The sequence below is a fragment of the Chelon labrosus genome (genome assembly GCF_963514085.1).
Source record: "Chelon labrosus genome assembly, chromosome: 4".
In the NCBI taxonomy this organism is placed as follows: domain Eukaryota; kingdom Metazoa; phylum Chordata; class Actinopteri; order Mugiliformes; family Mugilidae; genus Chelon; species Chelon labrosus.
This window is the reverse complement of record NC_140340.1, coordinates 5,730,706-5,747,551: the sequence shown is the minus strand read 5'-3', so window position 1 is coordinate 5,747,551 and position 16,846 is coordinate 5,730,706. Positions and strand designations below refer to the sequence as shown.

General features: G+C 40.7%; 2 protein-coding genes across 7 annotated transcripts; one reads left to right on the top strand and one right to left on the bottom strand.

The window, feature by feature from the left end:
• Positions 1–748: 748 nt before the first annotated feature.
• On the bottom strand, positions 749–7,267 carry rhebl1 (Ras homolog, mTORC1 binding like 1). The gene is made up of 9 exons (XM_084543346.1): positions 6,841–7,267; positions 4,625–4,696; positions 4,450–4,517; positions 3,241–3,323; positions 2,931–2,987; positions 2,793–2,840; positions 2,409–2,490; positions 2,203–2,314; positions 749–1,599 (listed from the first exon to the last, which is right to left on the bottom strand). The coding sequence occupies exons 1-8, from the start codon at positions 6,890–6,892 to the stop codon at positions 2,222–2,224; spliced, it is 555 nt and encodes a 184-aa protein (XP_084399472.1). The 5' UTR covers positions 6,893–7,267; the 3' UTR covers positions 749–1,599; positions 2,203–2,221.
• Positions 7,168–16,243, top strand: LOC311487174 (zinc finger protein Eos-like). 6 transcript variants are annotated; one of them, XM_084543340.1, is made up of 8 exons: positions 7,168–7,275; positions 13,118–13,175; positions 13,280–13,384; positions 13,590–13,844; positions 14,175–14,342; positions 14,437–14,586; positions 14,857–14,991; positions 15,326–16,243. In XM_084543340.1, the coding sequence occupies exons 2-8, from the start codon at positions 13,136–13,138 to the stop codon at positions 16,195–16,197; spliced, it is 1,725 nt and encodes a 574-aa protein (XP_084399466.1). In that variant the 5' UTR covers positions 7,168–7,275; positions 13,118–13,135; the 3' UTR covers positions 16,198–16,243. The 6 variants fall into 6 exon arrangements, with proteins under 6 accessions (XP_084399466.1, XP_084399467.1, XP_084399469.1 ...); XM_084543341.1 differs by lacking the exon at positions 7,168–7,275 and adding an exon at positions 11,910–12,015; XM_084543343.1 differs by lacking the exon at positions 7,168–7,275 and having other exon boundaries at positions 12,022–13,175; positions 15,326–15,466; positions 15,593–16,243.
• The last annotated feature ends 603 nt before the right edge of the window (positions 16,244–16,846 follow it).

Here is a 16,846-nt window from a genome sequence, read left to right as displayed (position 1 = left end):
TCTATTGTCTGGTGTAGTGGATGATTGTCCATGATGGAGAGCAGTTTGTCTAGTGTCCTCCTGTCCCTCACTGAGACAAATGTCTCCAACTCACTGTCAATGACATGACCAGTCTTTCGAATCAATTTGTCGACCCTACTTGTGTCCTTTTTGCTGGTGCTGCTCCCCCAACAAACCACAGCAAAGTACAGGGCACTCGCAACAACAGTCTGGTAGAACATCTCCAGCAACTTACTGCCTAAGCTTCCTCAGGAAGTACAGTCTACTCAGTCCCTTATTCAGTTAATTTCCCATATGTGGGATCAATAAACATGTCTTATGTCTTAAACTATATTTGTATTAATTAATGTGTGCACATATGGAGCCAATGCAATGCCCAGTTATTTACCAATGTAGACTTAGTGCATAGTTTTTTATGTTTGAGCCTATCCCAGCTGTTATCGGACGAGACAGACAACCATTCACACTCACACCTACAGCCAATTTAGAATCACCAGTGAACCTAACCAGCGTGTCTTTGGACGGTGGCAGGAAGCTGGAGTACCTGGAGAGAACCCACGCAGACACAGGGAGAACATGCAGACTCCACACATGGATTCGAACCCAGAACCTTCTTGCTGTGAGGCATCAGTGCTAACCACCGCGCCTCTATCTAACTGCAACACTTCTGATGCTTTGCAAATATGCTAAATACATAAAATTAGGTTCAGTTACCTAAATAACGCAGCAAAAATCAGCAGACACGTGAAATGAGTAACAGATTTATTTATATACAAAACTGTTTACAGCAAGATTTCTGAATCAACATTGACTCACAAGGGAATATTGGTGTTCAGGTGCACAACACCTGCACTCATGGTGTCAAGTCAACAGAAGGAAAAAAATAAAAATAAAATAAAATAAAATAAAGCACCTTGAGTCGTGAAAAGAATTAGATGAGGGAGTCTGAACAACTGTAAGGCACAAGACACAGCGTCACCAGCATCTGTTCCACCTTCATCAATCAACTATTTACTCAGCAAAGCACTTGATAAAATTATAATCACCCTCTACAGGATTAAGATGGGGTCTGTGGAGGAAAATCCACTGTCTGTCATGTCTTTGTAAGGCGATAAGATCTATGGAAAAACATGTCATATAGTACTGGCTTAGTTTTATCAAGCCTATAATAACCATCAAATCAGGACAATGAGTTCAAAAACTACTAACCTAGCTTTTTGGCCACTTAAATTGTCAAAGGCAATATTAAAATGTAATTTAAAAACGGTTCATAATTACAACGCACGTATATGAAAGTAGTCGACTAAGGATGTTGAAGAGAGCGCGCACCTCACTCAGAGTATAACCAATAGTACCAAACCAAATTCTAAGATTCTATAAGGCCATAACAGGTAATTAGCAAAGATCAATTCCAACCTACACTAAAATTGTGCTGTCCATAACATCTTTATTACAGTTAATAAGAAGAAAGGAAACTGTAGAAACAACCAAGGTCTATCTGCTTAGCAGAAGAGCTAAAAAAAAATATGTGTTGTTAAATATACAGTAAGACTCCTCCGTCATGAAGACGCAGCTCCACAGTTCACTGGTAAACGGTACCTGAAGATGGGTTGATAAAAAACTACAATGAGAACTGTGAGAACACAGTGAGATTTCGTGCGCTGAGGGGAAATTGTGAGAAATAGTGACACTTGAACACCACATTTAAAGCAATGTGAACTGTGACTCTGCATGGCTGTAAAATAGATCTGATGAAGTAATCCTCAGAAAAGGTTATTAACCAGTTCTCACTGTTTATAACTCAAATATTTGAGACAGAAGTCAATTATGTCCCAAACATCAGAAAAAAAACGATAATGCAATCAATTTTGACCAATTATTTTGGCAATCCTATTATTTTTCTTAGCATGTGACTGAATTCAATGTCAGTATTATTCCTCGTCATGGATTACATTTCAATATTTAAAGAAAGTGTTCACTGAAGGTGCTTCCATGTTTAAAACAGAAATTAATCTTACAAACCTCTCCCTGTGATTACAATTAGTGATAGTTTATCAACTGTCTGAGCGGTTGCTTTGCAATGTAAATCAATCTGGTATCACAACGGAGTTGAAAAGTTCCACTGCAGTGTCTTGGTGCTGATGAGGTCACGGTTGGCAGGCTGGTGAAGTTGTGCCTCCTGTCTTCAGTAAATCCACTTACTGATGTCCTGGAAACACTTTTACATCACAGCACACTTCTTCTCCTCTGGCGGCGCATTTCCATCAGCCTTCTCCATCTCCAAAATGATCCGCTTGAAAACCTCCACAGCAGTCTGCGTTGCAAGAATATTGTTAGCAGAGTGTGAGTCCGCGCCACAGATACAACGTGGGCCGCGCCGATGAGTTGGCATCCTAATCTGTCATTACCTCATTCTCCTTGGCTGAGGACTCCATGAACGCAGCACCCCAGGAATCAGCAAGTTTTTTTCCCTCCTCTGGCTTGATAACTCTGAGACAAAAAAGGAAAACAGTATTTTACTTCCTGGATATAGAAAACCTATTTTATGTGATATGCAATGTTGTACCGTCTTTGTAATATACAAGACGAATAAGTCATCAAGCATCGTTTACACAAGCAACTGATTGTTTTTGCTCTTTTCAAAAGATTTGAAACAAAGATATATACAAGAGCAACACAAGACCTATTCTGAAACGGACAAAACAACAGAGGGCTACATTTATCATTAAAGTATCTTTAATTATGAGTGTTTTATATGATGGCAGTTAAAGACTTCCATTCATCTTTATTACCTTTCCATGTGAAGATCTTTTTTGTTCCCTACAAGAACAGTTGGGACCCTAAAAAGAAAATAGCCTGGTTGAAAAAAAACTCAAAGGAAATAAGATAATTTTAGAAAGAAGTAAGTTTAAAGAATCATCTAAACTTACTGAATTTTCCCAACCATGTCTAGCAGCTTGTCATGTAGAACCTGCACAACTTCAAAACTGAACATAGAGACAGACATCAAAGTAATTATCAGCCAGTGAGTTCAAGAATATACACTTAAGCGTAATCCGTTAAAGCAGTGATCAAGCAGGAACTTATAGAGCTGAATGTATAACTGCAGCGAGGCTGCTAGTACTTGTCTGGATTGCACTCCTGCATTTGGGGGTCAACGCATTAATCAACACACTTCAGTTTTATAATGAATATATGAGGATAGACTACACACAGATGAGAACACAACCATCCACTCACCTTTTCATGGAAGTCACTGAATAGACAAGGACATAGCCATGAATGTCCATTGAGTGGGATTGTGGAAAAATTGAGTACTCGTCCTACAAACAGAGAATAAGCATTGTAATCTCACTGGGTGTGACAAATACAAAATATTATTTAAAAAACTGAGACACAAGAGTGCAGCTTCTAAAAAAAAACTGTACTTCAAGTTAAAGGAACAGTATGTAAGAAATGTATTTCAATTAATCATAAAATGGCCCTGATATGTCACTAGACATGAAGAAATCATGTTCATTTCAAATACTTATATCACTGACAACAGTGGTCCGGCCAGGATACTGTCATTTAAAAGTGAAAGTTGCAGCCCTCAACTGATGTTGATGTTGTCATGTTGTGTTTTGGCCTGAGGCGCCACCCTCCAGCTATCTACCAATCACGAAGTCAGTAGAGTTTCGTCTTCCGGGTTGCCAGCTCTGCTCTAGTTACCACAGCTGCAGCTACGAACGTGTCGGATAAAACATGTATAACGTTACTAAACCTAAAAGACCTCGTTATGAATCCGAACTACGTCGTGACAAAGTCCGAAATAAAACAAGGATTTGTATAGGAGATGCCTTTGAAAGATGGAGACGGCTGAAAACGGAGAAGAATTTGAAGACAGACGCCAACGTTGCTAATTTTCTCCTGGCTAACTTACTTGTACATAATGTAAATGGACATTTAAAATATTCACGACAGTCGAACAAAGTTATGCATGTTCGTGCAAAGTAACGTTACGTTAGCGCATATACAGAGGAGGTGGGTCATCGAATTGAAAAGGTAAGGAATTGTTTGGGAAATAAAAACGGCGAGTCGTCATTGCTAACATTAGCATTAGCATTATGAGCCCGTTTCTCTGTCATTATGCTGAAACGCCGAGGAAAACAACATTAGCACGTCGATTACGGCAATGTGAAACGTAACTGAGACGTATTGAGTAGCCTAACGTTACCTCGGTAACCTGGCAACCTCGAGTCAGGGGGGAGGTTGGAGGGGATACACCATTCTACAGTATTTTGAAAGTGACTGCAGTACCAGTTTTGGCCACAATCCTACATACTGTTCCTTTAATATAGCTGAGTCCTTGTCATAATTCAAGGATTCAAGGTGTTTTACTGTCATAATATCTGCAAGGTTAAATTAAAAAAGGCCAATGTCCGTCATAAGAGTGGATTAACTACTTACTTGCCCAGCTGTATCAACTAGCTGAAGATTGAAGTCTTGACCATTCACGCTGACCATTTTGTTAAAGGCTGGGGAGAAGGATGGACGATAGTTTTACGATTCTTACAGTGAACCAAAACCACCACGATGTTCTTTGCTGCAAAATGTCACAAACAGGCTTAAAGATTACACTCACTGTTTTCGATGGTGGGGTCGTAGGAGTCAACAAACTGTCCTTCCACAAACTGTATTGTAAGAGATGACTTTCCTGTGCAAGGAGGAGAAATGTAAAAATGTTTAAAAACATCACTGAAAGCTTGAAAACTCTTTAACCCACTGCATTGTCATTACCGCAAATATCGTGACCTGATCAGGGATTTCTGTTATCAGTCCCAGCAATTTAATATTTTTATTTATCATACCTTTATCACATACTGATTATTCTGATACCCGTTAAAACAGGCCATGTCCTTGGTATTCAGATAAGATCGCAAATTCTGTTAACTGCCATTTCACCGTAAAATCTATTTTCCGTTCGTGACGCAAAGAGGAAAGGACAGAAAAAGGATTTGTGTTCTTGGGGTAGACATGTGATAAATACACTAAACTCCAAAGAGCTATCAAAGTTTCTGACCGTGTATCTACGGTGGTATGAGTTTTCTTTCCGGCACAATTTCCGTCCGTATCCAAATTCAATTTATCAGTGCTGAGTCGAAAGCTTTTACATATTTTCTTTTTGATCATGCACATGACAGATTTCTTGCAATGTACAATATACAGCGTACAGCTTCCCACAAATATTTGCTGAAATACTTCTCTGTAAATAATGCTATATATATATATACATATATATATACATACACTTGTAGAGCACATTTACACACAAACGTTATCTTGTATAGAAAAGTCCCATCACATCACAACGTAGGTCAGTTATTTGGGCTTCTGCACCCAAGGTTGAGCTTACAAAATTACAAACAGCTCAAAATAGGGCAGCTAGACTTACTCTTGATTGTTCTTATAGATCGAGTGTGGACCGTATGCATTCTTGTCTTGGATGGCTGAAGGTTATTCATAGATTATCCAGCAGTTTATTGTTATTTATTCGAAACATTATTCATAACAAGTATCCTACAGCTCTTTTTAAGCAGATTGGTTATAATGCTGATGTTCACCACTACAGGACCAGAACCTCAACTCAAGGTCTACTTGCATTACCACGACCAAGAACTAATTCAATGAAAAGCACTGTTGTATACAGAGGCATTTCATTATGGAATACTCTTCATTTAAATATTAGGACTATTCCCAGTAAAAAAAAGCATTTAAGAAACATGTAAAGTCACTTTTTAGACTTAAGAGTTAATCTTTCAAGTTATCAGGTTGAGAATTTCTTTTTCCTTTCTTTTATTGTAACTGGATCTGCGTATGTTCAGTAACTAGTTCTGTGTAATGTTATTTTACTTTGAACTTTTGAAAAGGACCCCAGGAAGACTAGCCTGGCGTTTGTGCGTCGGCTAATGGGGATCCTCAATAAACAAACAAACAAACAAAAAACAACGTAGGCTATATATGCTCCTTGATATCCTTCTTCCTTATGATACCTACACTCTATATATATAAGTACAGTGAGAGCAAGGTGCAAATGCAGACAAATTCCCTGTATATGTGTGTGTATTAATGGCCAAATAAAATTAATTCTGATTTGGACATGTATATATTTAAAGAAAGTAGCCTACTTTATCTTCATTAAAGAGCAAACAGAAGCGTATTTAAAAGGATAAATACAGATATGACCACTTGCCATAGCTTCTATTAAACCAGTAAATATCCTGCTGCCATATCTGAACATATGTTGATGTCTACAGTCATTGTGTACGCTGGAAAACGGTCTGCTTTACTTTAATTAGCATGAATTATCCATATTATCCAAAAGCACTTAGTGGTTCTGCACTTCTGGTTGGATGCTAACTGCCTTTGGACATGTGTAATGACAATAAAGTTCAATCTAATCTAGTCTGATGTGTGACATAATCCGGAGTAACACGGACCATACCAGGCGTGTGTGTGTGTGTGTACACAGTATATACGTGTTATGACTCACATGCTAGGCAACAAGTTTCGATGCACACACATCATTTGGCACTAAACCAGCATACAACCGGCTAAGCTAACTTTATTATCATTTCACATTTTAGTAATGTGTGGTTAACAGTGTTAGACAGTGTTAAATGTAGTAACGTGTACTTAATAAACCGCGCGGTAAACCCATATAACAGAGGTGAGCTAGCGTTAGTGTTGTTGTCTGTGGGGTGGGCTGAAGATGACAACAAAGCCAGGAGGACGTTAGCCCGTTAGCCAGCTAGCTCGACTAACGTTAGCTGTGCACGAGCTCGAAAATGTAGTACTCACCTACGGACCGGTAACCGATTACGGCGATCTTTCGGTATTTTGGTTGCGGCATTGCGGTGAAACCGTGTTCAGTAGGGTTTGAAAATGTAGTACGCCACCTAGTTTTACTATCTAAACAAACTTTTATCGCCACATTCGTCTCGCGTCACGTGACAACAACAAACTTTTCGGAGCCGCCGCCGCTGCCGCTCGAGCTCGAGCTCTTCGCTGGGCCTCGAGCTGGAACCTCAAAGTTTAACAACAACAAACGCCAAAGGAAAAAAAATAAAAAATCTACTATTTATGTCTCTGGTACAGTCATCGATATCGAGAGGTGAATTGAGATGAAGAGTTTGTCGTTTCAACTGAAACTGGAAACAAACAAACAAACAAAAAAAAGAAGCTCGATCAACGCGGTTACGATCCGCGAGTCAAACTGACGGAAACTGACATTGGGTAAGCACACCGTCGTAAAACCAGCCTGTACGTCAGAAGTGACATGGACGCCCCATTCAGGACAATTTGTACAGCAGAGGTCACTCTTGTAAGTCCCAGCATGTTCCTGGCCGCACTGGCCGTTTAGACTTTTCCAGACTGACCTTCAGGAGCAAATTCCTGGTGAAACTTTGATGTCCCGTAGGTGAACATGTGTGATTATACATAGTTTAACGAGACATTAGTAGTGTATAGACGAATAGACTTTATTGCTCCACATGGGAAACTGCTTGGTCACAGCAGTTTAGATTAGATTAGATTAGATTATACTTTATTTATCCCACAACGGGGAAATTCACCCGTTACAGCAGCAGAAAGTGTAATATACACCACGGAATCTGAAAAATAGAAAGGCAGAAACACAATAACAAGGAATAAACAATCAACAAAGGAAAATAAGACACAAATATACAAACAGTACTGTTGTAAGAAATATTGCAAAGTAAGTGGTAAAAAATAAATATAAATAACAAGTGCAAGGTTTTTATACAAGATAAGAAAACTAAAATATTGCAGTGTAATGTGACCTGAAAAATTATATTAAAAATATTTCAAAGTAAGTGAAGTGATATAAATAATATAATATTGCAAGGGGTGAACAGTGACAGTGACTATAACCACATGATTTCTGGCAATGCAGGTGTTGTAAAGCCTGATAGTGGTCGGGATGAAGAACTTGCGGAACCGCTCCTTCTTACACCGAGGGTGTAACAGTCTGCTGCTGAAGGAGCTAGTCAGGGACCCTACAGAAATGTACAGAATTACAGAAGAATAACAAATGTACAGGAAATAGAGACGGAAGAATATATATGATATATATTCTTACTTATCTTACTTTGTTATTCTTCTGTAATTCTGTACATTTATCGCCGACCTTATACATGTCTATACCCCACCGAGAGCATTGAGATCTGCTGATAAACTGCGTATTGTTGTGCCAAAAAGTAGGCAAAAGGCCAGGGGGGACCGTGCTTTTTCAGTGGTAGCTCCTAAGTTATGGAATGAGCTACCCACCCATGTCAAAATGGCCCCCACCCTGGATACTTTTAAATCTCACCTAAAAACTCATTTTTATTCCCTGGCTTTTAATATAGCATGAGAATCGTGTGGCCTCTGTCTGTCTTTTTACTGTAATTTTGTGTTTTTCAGTGTTTTATTCAGATCTTATGGTTTTCTTATTGCTTTCATATGTTTTTAATTTATTGTATTAACTTTTACTTTCTTTATTTTACTGTTGTGTATCTGTTGTGCAGCACTTTGGTAACCTCGTTGTTTTAAAAATGTGCTATACAAATAAAGTGGATTGGATTGGATTGGATTATCGACTTTTGCACTTTAGGGTGCCTGTTAAGATCTGGCTAGGGACAACAGATGGAAACTAGCACTTGTAGCTAACTCTGGCTTGTTTACAGCAAGTAGCTTGTCTGTTGATTAATGAGCATTGTCCCTATCAAATAAATAAACAAATAAAATAAATAAATATACATAGGAATGATAGTAAGGTGCAATAGTGAGTTATCTGTTACATAAAGGTGAGTTGTTTTACAGCTGGACTGAGAATGATACGACATAAGTCCTGTAGTGCAGTGTTTTTCAACCTTTTTTGAGCCAAGGTACATTTTTTTCATTGAAAAAAATCACAAGGCACACCACCAACCGGAAATGTTAAAAAAAAAATGAAACTCTGTAGCCAAAAATAACAAAGTGTCTTGAATAGGAATCAAATAAACACAAATAAAAATGTCTTATCTATCTATCTATCTATCTATCTATCTATGTATATATATATATGTATATATACAGACACTCGACAGTGGCATATTATTTGCAGATTATAATTCATTCGTTTTCAAAAAATGTTTTTTAGATCAATTAGGTGAAATGGATAATTTCCCACGGCACAGTGGTTGAAAAACACTGCTGTAGAGTTCACTGTGGGAGTGGAGCTGGATCAATCTGTTGGAGAATGAACTCCGCTGTCCCTCTATTGTCTGGTGTAGTGGATGAGATGAAGTGGGCTGCCGCTTGTGTAGCTCCCGGAGCAATTTTTTTTGGGGGGGGGATTACATGCTTGCTCAAGGCACCTAAGCCGTGGACGTGGAGGGATGCGAACCTGTGACCCCAAGCTGCATCTCTAACCACTACAGCACAGCAACCCACAAATATTAGCTGATAACAGTTCTGCTCTAAATCTTAGCTTCAGAATTATCTTCATCGTTGCGCGTTCACACATATGAGGAATTTGTTCTGGTTATCAGTACAATACAGATAAGTCGGGAAAATTGAACAATAAAGTCATATACAGAAATGTAAATAGAGGAGAGTAAACTGCACTGTGTAAATTGTGGATTAAGAAGGTGTGCATTAATTAACAAACAAAGTGCTTTATTGTAATACATTAGGATTGAAAAGTTCAAGAAAGTTATTGTATTTAGCATTAAATTAAAATAATAATAATAATAATACATTTTATTTATAGGCGCCTTTCACGACACTCAAGGTCACCGCACAAAATTGTTTAAAATAAAACACAATTCAAATACACGAAATAAACACAATTAAAGTACACACAAGCATAATATAGAACATATAGTTACATACAAATGACAGATAGGATGGGAGATAGAAGTGAGACTATGGAATGGAGTAGGCCTGTCTGAATAAATAAGTTTTGAGCTGAGATTTGAAGGTGGTGACTGAGTCTGAATTTTTTAAGTGTTCCGGGAGGGCGTTCCACAGGCAGGGGGCTGAATGGGAGAAGGCTCTGGACCCCATGGTGGTCAAGCGAGCAGGTGGGATGGTGAGTTGTTGTGATGAGGATGACCTAAGAGTGCGGGCAGGTTAGTGAGGTACTGAGGGGCGAGGTTGTTTAATGCCTTGAAGGTGAGAAGTAGGATTTTGTAGTTGATACGGAATTTGACAGGAAGCCAGTGGAGTTGCTGCAGGACCGGTGTTATGTTACTTATGGAGGAGGTTCTAGTGATGATTCGTGCGGCGTAGTTTTGAACCAGTTGTACCTTATGGATGGGTTTGTCAGGTAAACCAAATAAAAGGGAGTTGCAGTAGTCGGGACTAAATAACTGAGAAAGCTGTTGATTCCACTGTGTTTTCATTTTGGAGGTTTCGTTGTACCAACGTGTGTTTCTATTATTTTGACAACCCCATTTTAGTCAGTGGGCTAGGATCCATAACAGAAACATTTTAGTGTTTAACTCAGTACTGTTTAACAGCACCACAAACTACATCCTCCAAAATGGTCGTACAGTTCCTTATCCCGTTTCAACATAATAACACAATCAAGCTGAATTTAATGCAGGACTGTTTATTAGAGCGGATTAGTTTCACGCAACCTTTTTGCATATAATGTAACCCATGACAGTGAACTTCATTAAAAACTATATGAGTAGCTTAGATGAAATGTCAAAGAATAATATACAAAAGTATACATAGAAATATACAAAGTGTAAATGTATAATATACTAATATATATATATATATATATATATATATATATATATATATATATATATATATATATATATGCAATGATATGCATATGAAGATATGTGGTAATATTGAGATATATATATATTGTGTACAGTATATTCATTCATTCATTCATTCATCTTCTATACCCGGTTATTCCTGTTAAGGGTCACGGGGGTCTGCTGGAGCCTATCCCAGCTGACATCGGGCGAGAGGCAGGGGTACACCCTGGACAGGTCGCCAGTCCATCGCAGGGCCACACACAGAGACAGACAACCATTCACACTCACTCACACACACACCTACGGCCAATTTAGAATCACCAATTAACCTAACCAGCATGTCTGTGGACGGTGGGAGGAAGCCGGAGTACCTGGAGAGAACCCACGCAGACACAGGGAGAACATGCAAACTCCACACAGAAAGGCCAGCCGGCCCATGGATTCGAACCGGTGACCTTCTTGCTGTGAGGCTAACCACCTCGCCACTGTGCCGCCCAGTGTACAGTACAGAGTGAGAAATTGTACATAAGACACAGGTTTTAGAGATGATAGAGAGATGAATAAAAAATCTCACATTACGAACTGCTTTGCTGCAAACTGTTGAATTTCTTTAGTGCTTTCTGCCAATTTAATGCATTCATTCACTTCAAACCTGAAATAAAGAGTATTCTGATTAAGACGGATGGATGGATGGATGTCTGCCTATATAAATTAATTCATCACTGAGTCTGTAGAGTCAGAAATTAGTCTTGAAATCAATAAAGAGTATGAGACTGGATCTAGACATATACCCCAATGAACAAGTATCTTAATTAGACAGCAGTTAGCGTGGATTTAAATGAACCATTGTATATTTTGACTCAACCAGTCAAAATGTTGTACATGAGACTTTTGTTGGGAAAACAAAATAAATCTGAAACATTTGGCTCATTCATAACAGAAAATGTGGTTGTGCTGAAAATATTTCTGTTGTTTCTGTTTGTTGATGTGTATCCACGTCCCATGGCGGTTTTAAATAGTTTCAAAATGCCTATTTCTGAGTCATGAAAGCCCAGTTACTGCTGGTGGTTGATGGGCAGCTGGGTACATTTAGGCTCCAACCCGGAAATGATTTGGAGCTGGAGGTAAACCCCTGCCGGGAGATGCAGCCGTCATAAAAACAGGCACATGAAAATACAGATTAACCTCAGTGAAACGGCCCTGACAGGGACAGGTAATACAACAGGTGCCAGAGAACCAGGCACCTGCAAAAGCACTTGTAGTTGTCCGACTCCGCTGTGTTGTTTTTAACAAAAGTCAGCTTTCAGGCTTCAAGGAGAGCAAAGCTAGCAGGCTAACCGCTAAGCTGGCTAGCCGTAGCATTTTGGGTGGCGGTGGCTGCCATAGCAACCGTTTAGGAAACATTGGCTGTGGCGGCTAAGCTAGCTGAAGGCACTCCGGGCTAGCCGTGGTTTGTTATGCTAGCTTCAAACACGACGCCGAGGATTTCTTGAATGTCCAATTTAGCCATAGTCAGTCCGTTAATGTCACATGTCAACACTGTTTAGCGGAGTCGTCGCATGTATTACGAAGTTGTAACTTTGCTCCATGCTTTTTCTCAAGCCGTCGACGATGGCAAATTGTTGTAATGTTGTAGTGTTGAGTTTAGCTAACTTGGCCAACGGTAATTTCCATCACATGCAGTAAGCTAACGTTAGCCACCAAGGCCTTAAACTTGCCTCAACGCCACCGTTATGTAAACGTTGCCACCGCTGTCTTTCTGTATTACCTCTAGATTTCAGATCTGTTCGTCTCAAATGGACCTGACGTTAGATTACCTCAACTTTAGGTTACTTTAGCAATTTTGTTATGGCTCATTTTAATTGTTAATTGTGGGTCAGGCGTGTGGCTGTTGAGGCGCTAACTCAGCTTATAGTTAATTGTTTTCTGGTGCTATTTATTAACCAACGCGCATTTAACATTACTGATTAAGCCAGTGACTAATTATAAATTAAATATATGTGCAGTCCATAATGTTTGGCCTAACTAGCTTGCCACACACCAACAAGTTAGCAGTAGTGCGTTATAGTTAGCGAGGCTTCATGCTAGCGTTTAGTCATCTGTTCCCTCTGATAATTTAAAGAGAATTATATATTCTAATTGTCAGACATTTTTATTCACATCAAGTTAACTTGTCATGTGGTTTTATTTTATGATGTGATGTGAAACTTGACCTGAACCTGTAATATTGAACTGCTACATCAGTGGAGGCTGTAGATGTGGTTTTATTTATGCTGTGAGACGCTGTGACACTTCTGATTTAAATGTCTTTTCAGTATTCAGCTTGAACTAGCATGGATGTTGATGACTGCAATGGCCGGTCTTACATATCAGGTAAAACTTTGTTTATTTACCCAGAGAGATGTTTACTTTCTAACGTTGCTGTGATTTTCAAATTAAATATTTTGCTTTTTTCCCCCCATTTCTTTTGATTGCAGCTAGTGGAGACTCTTCAATGGAAAGAGACTTTTCTGGGGCCCTTGGCGGTCCAACAGTGAGCACCCCAAACAGCAAGGAGAACTCTCCCAGTCGCTCGCTCAGTGGTCAGTGAGATTAGGCATCTTTATTAGTATGATAATGATATATGTATGATACGTGCACATATTTTAATTGTACACTTTAAAAGATGTGCACATATTTTGGTTGCCGGGGCAGTGCTACCCATATGCTGATGCTGTTGTCTCTGTCTCATCAGCAACATCAACAAATGATTTAATTTAAGCGTTCTTCATTTTTTTCTACTTCTAGCTAACTCCATTAAGGTCGAGCTGTACAGCGATGAAGACCCGGGGCGCAGCACTGAAGACGAGAGAGGGGAGCGGGTAGAGGAAGGGGGTGCAGAGCAGGGGTCTGAGGGTGTCGGAGGCTACAGGGAGCTCGGCAATCCTGAAACCATGCCGGCCGGTGCCACCAGACTGCCAAACGGAAAGCTCAAGTGTGACATCTGTGGAATGATCTGCATTGGGCCTAATGTTCTCATGGTGCACAAACGCAGCCACACAGGTGACTGATCTGTCCAGTTTAGATGATATTTACAGTGAGAAGACACAAGTTGTGTTTGCTTTTTGGTAAATAAACACATTAGATGTACCATGTACCCTTGCTGACATACAAAGAACCGACTATATGACTAACCCCTGTATAAAAATACTAAATATGCAGAACCTTGCATTTGTAAACATATGAAGCTACACAATCAGGATGAAATGGAGAAGAAAACTTTGATGCACCGGTGTACGTGCAATTTAACAAATGTTGTTATGGATTTAATGAAACAAAACACTATTGGCGTATTTGGAGAAGCTGGGTTGACCAGGTTTTATCTCTCCACAGGTGAGCGACCATTTCAATGTAATCAGTGTGGTGCCTCCTTTACGCAAAAGGGTAACTTGCTCCGCCACATCAAGCTACACTCCGGGGAGAAGCCCTTTAAATGTCCCTTCTGCAGCTACGCCTGTCGAAGACGAGATGCACTTACTGGCCACCTTCGCACGCATTCAGGTAAGACTAGCCTGGCAAGTATGTGTGTGTGTGTTTTCTCAAAAACATTTTTCCCATGCCAATAAAAAATGTTATCGTCCCTCTCCGTCTGCAGTGTCCTCTCCAACTGTAGGGAAGCCATATAAGTGCAATTACTGTGGCCGTAGTTACAAGCAGCAGAGCACGCTGGAGGAGCACCGTGAGCGCTGCCACAGCTACTTACAGAGTCTGGAGTCGCAGCAGCCGCCCAGTGTGCAGAATTCAGGTATGTGTTTCATGACACTACTGGATAAACTAAGCAGTGCAATTTGGTGTTGTATCGATATCAACTTCCAAACGGGTTTGTAAGTAGCATCCAACGTAGAAATGTAGTCAAACTCCTTAACAAGGTAAAGCACAGAATCCCAGATTTATAATCACTTCCAAAAGGTGGTTTAGATTGTAATTTAAACCACCGTTTTTGGGAAGAAAAAAAAATATGTATGGTTAATAAGAAAACCCCCAAATAATGTTAGTTTGTTTGTACTCCGCGCAGGAGGAGAGGAGATGAGAGAGCTAGAGTTTATACCAGACTCTCTTCTGCAGCCCTCCTCAGACAAGATGGCATTTATCGATCGGCTCGCCAACAGCATCACCAAACGCAAGAGATCCACACCACAAAAATTTGTAGGTGAGCATTATGTCTCAGTGTGGACGGTTTTGAGGAAACTCACAAAGCAATATTCGTTGCTTTAAAATGGGATAACGTGCAATAGGACAGACTTTTGTGGTTTGGGGATTTTTAATATATCCAAAGTGTATGATTTGACGCAGCTTACGAGAAAGACTGCACTCTGTATGGTCTAGTCACTAAAACGTGTGTTGTACCACAACACGTCATCATTTTGATCCAGAAAACTTTGCTGGCTTTGTTTTTTTCTTTCTTTCCAATTAAGAATCTGTTCCACCACCTCCCCAGGTTTCTGTTGTTCTCTATCATAACATTGTGACTCTCTGTTTTGCAGGGCAGAAGCACATACGTCTCAGCCTTGCAGATGCACCTTATGAGCTCACTGCTGGTTTGGATAAAGATGGGGACATGCACGCAGGGGACCTCGAAGCGCCGCACTTCACTGGTCTGGGAGGGGAATACGCAGGTGTAGCAGGTAATGGAGGAGGAGGAGGAGGGGTATCAGACACACTGAGGCCCCTACACCTTCCCACCACTCACCCTTCATGTTTGTCAGAACTCAGGCCAGTCCACAGCTCCACTCACCATCCCGTTGCTCTAGGCCCAAGACTGGATTGCACAGGGACAGGAGCTGGGCTGGGTGTTGGGGGTAGGGAGGCAGCAGAGGGTCATGAAGACCTGCCTGCCGGGCGAAGTCACGCACCGTCGCCGAGCAATGGTTGCCAGGACTCGACAGACACTGAAAGCATGCCAGACGAGCCATGCAACAGTACTGCTCCGACTCCAACCTTGCACAGCAACAACGGCCATCACCTTCTCCACTCCAACAACCACCACGCTGCACCCGCTCCCATTTCACATCACAGGAGTCGGGACCGACACAGCCCCGGCCATGCCAAAGACCGGGAGGACGTGGGCCATTCTGCCCTCCCACCTCCCGCCATCGCTCCCACGCCCAGCTCACCTACAGCGCCCTCCTCCACCTCCAGGGAGGCCTTTCGGGTTGTCGACGGGGAGGGCCGGGCCGTGCGTTCTTTCCGCTGCGAGCACTGCCGCGTGCTTTTCTTAGACCACGTCATGTTCACCATCCACATGGGCTGCCATGGTTTTCGCCAGCCTTTTGAGTGTAACATCTGTGGCCATCGCAGCCAGGACCGCTATGAATTTTCTTCACACATTGTCCGTGGAGAGCACATCCTCGACTGAGGATAAAAGATGGACAACCTGCTTCACCTCGAGCTTTTTTTTGTTTTGTTTTTTTACACTGAGACAAGGACCTGACTGGGTTTGGTCTGCACACGTGTTGAAGAGGTCACTGATGGCATGAAACTGATACATGCAAACACGCACAGTTTGCATGTATCATCATTAATGAAAAGCTAATTTATATGTTCTTAAAATGATGAAGAGCCGATGCACTTTTTCTGCCACAGCCACATCTTGCGCCAAAATTCAGGATTCAAATCCAATGCACATATTGTTGTCGGGCAAGATGAAACATGAAAACGTTCCCCTTTTAAGCACTTTAACAAAGATTATATATATATATTTAAAAATAAATAAATAAATATGACGTTTATTGGATGTTTTGTTCTAAAAGCACCTCTTGCAGTGAAATGACTCCCTTACAAACCTTACATTTGGCAAGTTGTTTCCATTCTGGACTATAAATTGCTTTTTACAGTGTGAACTAAAGTGCAGACCAAACTCAAAAACCAGGTCCAAGTTGGAGGGACTGTCCGTGACTTAGAAATGCACTTTGGTTTTTAACGGGAGGGGAGGGGGGGGTGAAATGAACAGATCTGTGTGTGTGCGTGTGTTATTGTGTGTGTGTGTGTGATCCCAGGAGACCTCG

Coding starts and splice junctions, on each gene's coding strand:
- rhebl1 (XM_084543346.1), bottom strand. CDS start 6,892: ATGCCGCAACCAAAATACCGAAAGATCGCCGTAATCGGTTACCGGTCC. Junction 4,518..4,624: donor CGACCCCACCATCGAAAACA/GTGAGTGTAATC, acceptor CCTTCTCCCCAG/CCTTTAACAAAATGGTCAGC. Junction 2,315..2,408: donor CCTCAGCCAAGGAGAATGAG/GTAATGACAGAT, acceptor CTTGCAACGCAG/ACTGCTGTGGAGGTTTTCAA.
- LOC311487174 (XM_084543340.1), top strand. CDS start 13,136: ATGGATGTTGATGACTGCAATGGCCGGTCTTACATATCAG. Junction 14,587..14,856: donor GCCCAGTGTGCAGAATTCAG/GTATGTGTTTCA, acceptor TACTCCGCGCAG/GAGGAGAGGAGATGAGAGAG. Junction 14,992..15,325: donor CACACCACAAAAATTTGTAG/GTGAGCATTATG, acceptor TCTGTTTTGCAG/GGCAGAAGCACATACGTCTC.